At 34.9% G+C, this 4,982-nt stretch overlaps 1 protein-coding gene across 1 annotated transcript; it reads left to right on the top strand.

The window, feature by feature from the left end:
- Positions 1 to 2,519: 2,519 nt before the first annotated feature.
- On the top strand, positions 2,520 to 4,016 carry LOC114320089 (uncharacterized). Its single transcript, XM_082923353.1, has 2 exons — positions 2,520 to 2,900; positions 3,081 to 4,016. Exons 1-2 carry the CDS (start codon positions 2,520 to 2,522, stop codon positions 4,014 to 4,016), a joined length of 1,317 nt encoding a protein of 438 aa, XP_082779479.1.
- The last annotated feature ends 966 nt before the right edge of the window (positions 4,017 to 4,982 follow it).

The raw sequence follows: 4,982 nt of genomic DNA on the forward strand, positions 1-4,982 counted from the left end.
GGTTAGTATGTTTGGTTTTACTATTATGTCAACTATTTCTTGTCTTTGAAATGTACCAGTGATTGGTCTGCTGTGCATGCTATTTATGATATGATAATTCATTGTCAAAGCCCAATGCCCGATATTATTTGTATTGATTTCTAAAGTCAAACTCATGTTTGCCAACTTAGTCATGGTTTGCCATCTACTCCCAAGTTTTCAAAGGTGTTGTAGCTAAAAGGAAGAAAGAGCATATTCCAAATTGTTTATATTATTTATTCCACTCTGGCATACGTCGTAGTGCATACAAAGATAAGGCCTTATCACGAGTAGCCAGGGTATCTTATTCTACTACCATTATGCCCTATCAAGGACTATAATTTCAATTAGATAAGATTTTATCGTTGTAGTTGAAGTTAAACCTATGTAGTATGTATTTGAAAACAATTATATTGAAGAATGGCTTTTGAAAATCGCCACAATGGCTAGTTGCCTAAAATAAGGGACTCAATTGAAGGTTGAAGGTGTAAATACTGTTCTTTGTCAAATGAATTTCTCTATAAATGGCTCTTTTGTATTTTTCCTACAATTGTGTAATGTACAAAGCTGAAAAAATAGAAATAAAACGTGAGCTTGTGAGATGACTCACCTCTGCCTTCCTGATACAGCTTTCATCATGATTATGTAAATGTCAAATTGAGATCAGCTAAGTTTCGGAATATCAGTATGATTCTAAAAATTCCAAATATTTGACTTTTGTTTCTTGGGATATGTAATACTTTGTCTTTTTTTTTTCTCATTTGTGTACTTGTTTTTCTTGCTATTGATCTCAGGCCTAGTTAGTTTTTCATCTTTTACTAGCCTTATCCTTCTACTCCAAACTTGTAGTAGAGCTCAATTATGCTTCAAAATGTCATGTGATCATGCCTTCTATGAACCATGAAGTAAAACTGGTATCCTATATGTACCTCAAAAGAAGATTATTGCCAATATGTCGCTATTACTATATCATCTACTGCATGTGATTTCCATTTTCCAATTTAATCCCCCTCAAAAAAAAAAAATAATAAAATAAAATAATAATAACAATAATAAAATTGGTCCACCTAAAACTCTTAAGGAATTCATCTTAACTCATTAACTTTGCTGCGGACATCCTATACCTTGTGTGAATAAGAAGTGCTTTTGTACTTCGTTTATAATGACTGATTCATATCTATAGATAATATGAGGAAATTAATGCTCAGATGTGTGCACTTAGAAAAACAATTTTGAGAAGTCCCCCAGTAGGTCATAAATTAAGGAAGCACAATCACCTGGTGATTCATCCCAGTAGTCATTTCTCCAATTTGTCTTTTATTTGTGTTTCAGTTTGATGCATTTCTCCATGGATTTTCTTATTGATGTATCAGTTTATTGTACACTCTCTTTGTACGTCTGCAATTTTCATCAAGAAACTTTTCTTTTGTTGATTTTTTTATTTAAAAAATGTCAATATATTTATAAAATTTAGGGAAGTTTGAGTCTATATGTTTGGGATGACAGATTTTGGCTAAAATAGTCAATAAAAATAAAAAATATTAAAATAATCAATAAGATAAAATATTATATATTACATATTAATTAATTATTTTTTCTCTCACAACTCTCGATTTAATGAAAATTGGAATATTACACCCTTAAATTAGCATATCTTGCTTTAACTTCTCTGGACTTCGTATATAGTTGAGTAAAGAGAAAATCAAACAGAGTACTAACTGCAGTAACATGCCATAAGTATTAAATTATAGTCTGGGGGCATTCATTGGAATTGTCGCATGTGGCTATCAATTCTATTGGCATCGTTCATTTCTTATATGCATAGCTCCTTAAGTACATTATTAAGTTCCTCTGCATAATTTTATCACATTTTGTTTACCGAGTGAAATGTGAGCCAGAATAGTTATTGTTTCCCAATGTATTATTTTTTCAATATCCCAATTTAGTTGATAGATGTGTCAATTCTGGTATTCGGGCTTATATATATTTTTCACGTGTAGTTCAATCATAACATTTTGCATTTGGATATTTGAGTACTTAAATTGACAGCTTTAGAAACTCAATGTGAAATATTGTGGGTTTTCTTTCTGTGTCATGTTATCTGCTTTTTACTCTCAGCTCATTGCTTTATTGGTTAAATTTTCTCTGAATTATGATATTTGTCTTCTTATTGATGGTTATTTTGCTGTGGTTTATGTTTTGGTTATGAATACTTCTTTTGTTTATGCTAAATTGCTTTGGCTATTTTCTCACGTGATTTATGTGTGGTTGTAATTTATATAACTTAGTATAATCATTGGACTTGAACTTTTTTTTAACTAAAACATATATATATATATATATATATATTTTTTCTATATAAAATTTGTCCTATTCACCTAACTTTAATTAACTTGGCATAGTCAGAGATGGACAAGAGTTGGATTGCATGAGGTAGCACAGTTGATGGAAGGATAAGTTGGGCATATAATGATGGGGTAATATCATTTCTTCATTTTGCAATGGTGGTTATTGATCGAGATGGTAAAATTTTTTGCCCTTGTCGAAAGTGTGTGAATGTCATTCGTCCAAATTTTCAAATTGTTCAAATTCATTTGCTGCAACATGGGATTATTCCAACTTACACTATCTGGCATGTGCATGGGGAACCCCGTGAATCAAATGAGGCTTATCATCATGATATACCCGTTGAGTGCAATGAGGTTTTGGGGGGTATTGATGCCTTAGTGGAAGATCAAATAAGAGGGGAATCAACTAATACAACTCAAGAGGAGGAGGTTCGCACTTTTGATAAATTATTGAATGATGCCAAATGTGAGGTGTACCCAGGTTGCACAAATTACACTTTGTTAAAATTTGTCATCGAGATACTTAATACAAAGGTAACAAACCATTGGGGTAATAAGTCAGTTGACATGATGCTAGAGTTTTTAACAAAACTTTTACCGAAGGATAATTTGGTTCCAAAGTCAACTTATGAAGCTAAAAAAATACTATGTGAATTGGGTTTGTCATACTAGCTCATTGATGCTTGTGTAAATGATTGTGTGCTCTTTTGGAAGGGGAATGCAACACTAGATAAATGTCCAATTTGTAAGGCTTCTAGATACAAGACAAATCATGGTAGAGGTAAGAAGATCTTTCGTAAGGTTCTTCGATACTTCCCGTTAACACTGAGATTGAAAAGGTTGTACATGTCGAGGAAGAGAGTCGAGGATATGAAATGGTTCAAGGAAAAACGTCTAGATGACAGTGTATTGAGCCATCCTGCAGATAGTGATGAGTGGAAGAAATTCGATACACAACATCCTAAATTTGCCTTGGAGCCTTGGAATGTGAGGCTGGGGTTGGCTACTGATGGTTTCAACCCTTTCGGAAATATGAATAACTCATATAGTTTGTGGCCTGTCGTACTCATTCCGTACAACTTGCCACCGTGGTTGGCTATAAAGGACCCATTTTTCACGCTGTCATTACTTATTCCTGGTGAATCACAACCAGGAATTGATATTGATGTCTACATGAGACCTTTAGTGGAAGAATTGAATGAATTATGGAAAAATGGTACATTAACCTATGATGCCTCGACTGGTGAGACTTTCTGCATGCGTGCGACTTTGCTGTGGACGATACATGATTGGCTCGCATTTGGTGACATTTCTGGATGGAGAACAAAGGGTCATTACTCTTGTTACACTTGCAATGATGAACCATATTTTGAATCTTTAAGCAGTAAAACTGCGTACAGTAACCATCGATGCTACTTGCCTGATGACCACCCAGAAAGGCGAAAGAGTAGAGCATATAATGGCAAGCATGAAAAACGAAAGAGATCTTTGGTGATACTGACAGAAAAGATTGAAGAACAATTAGGCAGCATGACGGGTGTCACATATGGAAAACATCCAAGCAACATGAAAAGACCTCGTCAGAACCCAAATTGGACAAAGGTAAGCATCTTGTATGAGCTACCGTATTGGAAGAAAAGGAGGCTTTGACACAACATTGATGTCATGCATGTGGAGAAGAACTTTAGTGAAAATGTTTTTGGAACGATGTTGGGAATTGATGGGAAGAACAAGGATACAGATAAGGCACGAATGGATTTAGAAGATATGAATATAAGGAAAGAATTGTGGTTGACAACAAATCCCGATGGATCATATGTGAAGCCTCGAGCCAGCTTCTCACTGACCCCTAAAGAGAGAGAGGGTTTCTTTGAATTCTTGAAATCAGTCAAGTATCCAGATGGGTACGCGGCAAACATTTCGAGATCAGTGAATACAAAAAATGGTAGGTTAATAGGATTGAAAAGCCACGACTGCCATGTACTTATACAACAGATTCTTCCTATTAGGATGCGCGGTTACATAGATAAAGAGATCAGTATAACACTTTTTGAGTTAGGTAGCTTCTTCCAAGATTTATGCTCAAGGACACTGATACGAAGTGAAATGGAGAAATTAGAGGAACGTATAGTACTCATACTGTGTAAGTTTGAAAAGATCTTTCCTCCAGCCTTCTTCGATGTGATGGTTCATTTGGCCATTCACTTGCCACATGAGACTATTCTCAGAGGACCTATGCAATATCGATGGATGTACCCGATTGAAAGGTAATTTCTAAAATGGTACTTTCAAATGAAAGGTATAGATTATGTTGTGTGCCTAACCATACTCCTAATTGGTTATCTCTTCAAGGTTTCTTGGAGCTTTGAAAAAGTTTGTCACCAATCGAGCTCGACCAGAAGATTCTATTGCAGAGGCTTATAATGTCAAGGAGTGCATTACTTTTTGCTCAATGTATCTTGAAGGGATTGAAACCGTGCATAATCGAGATGCACGAAATGAAGATTATGGAGTCCGTCGTGAAGGTTTGATAATATTCACCGAAACTGCTCGTGCTATTGGCCAAATTAGAAAGCATGTTGAGATGTCATAGGAACTTCGTGATATTGCTCATTG

This window comes from Camellia sinensis, chromosome 4 (assembly GCF_055761805.1).
Source record: "Camellia sinensis isolate YWXY chromosome 4, ASM5576180v1, whole genome shotgun sequence".
Lineage (NCBI taxonomy): Eukaryota > Viridiplantae > Streptophyta > Magnoliopsida > Ericales > Theaceae > Camellia > Camellia sinensis.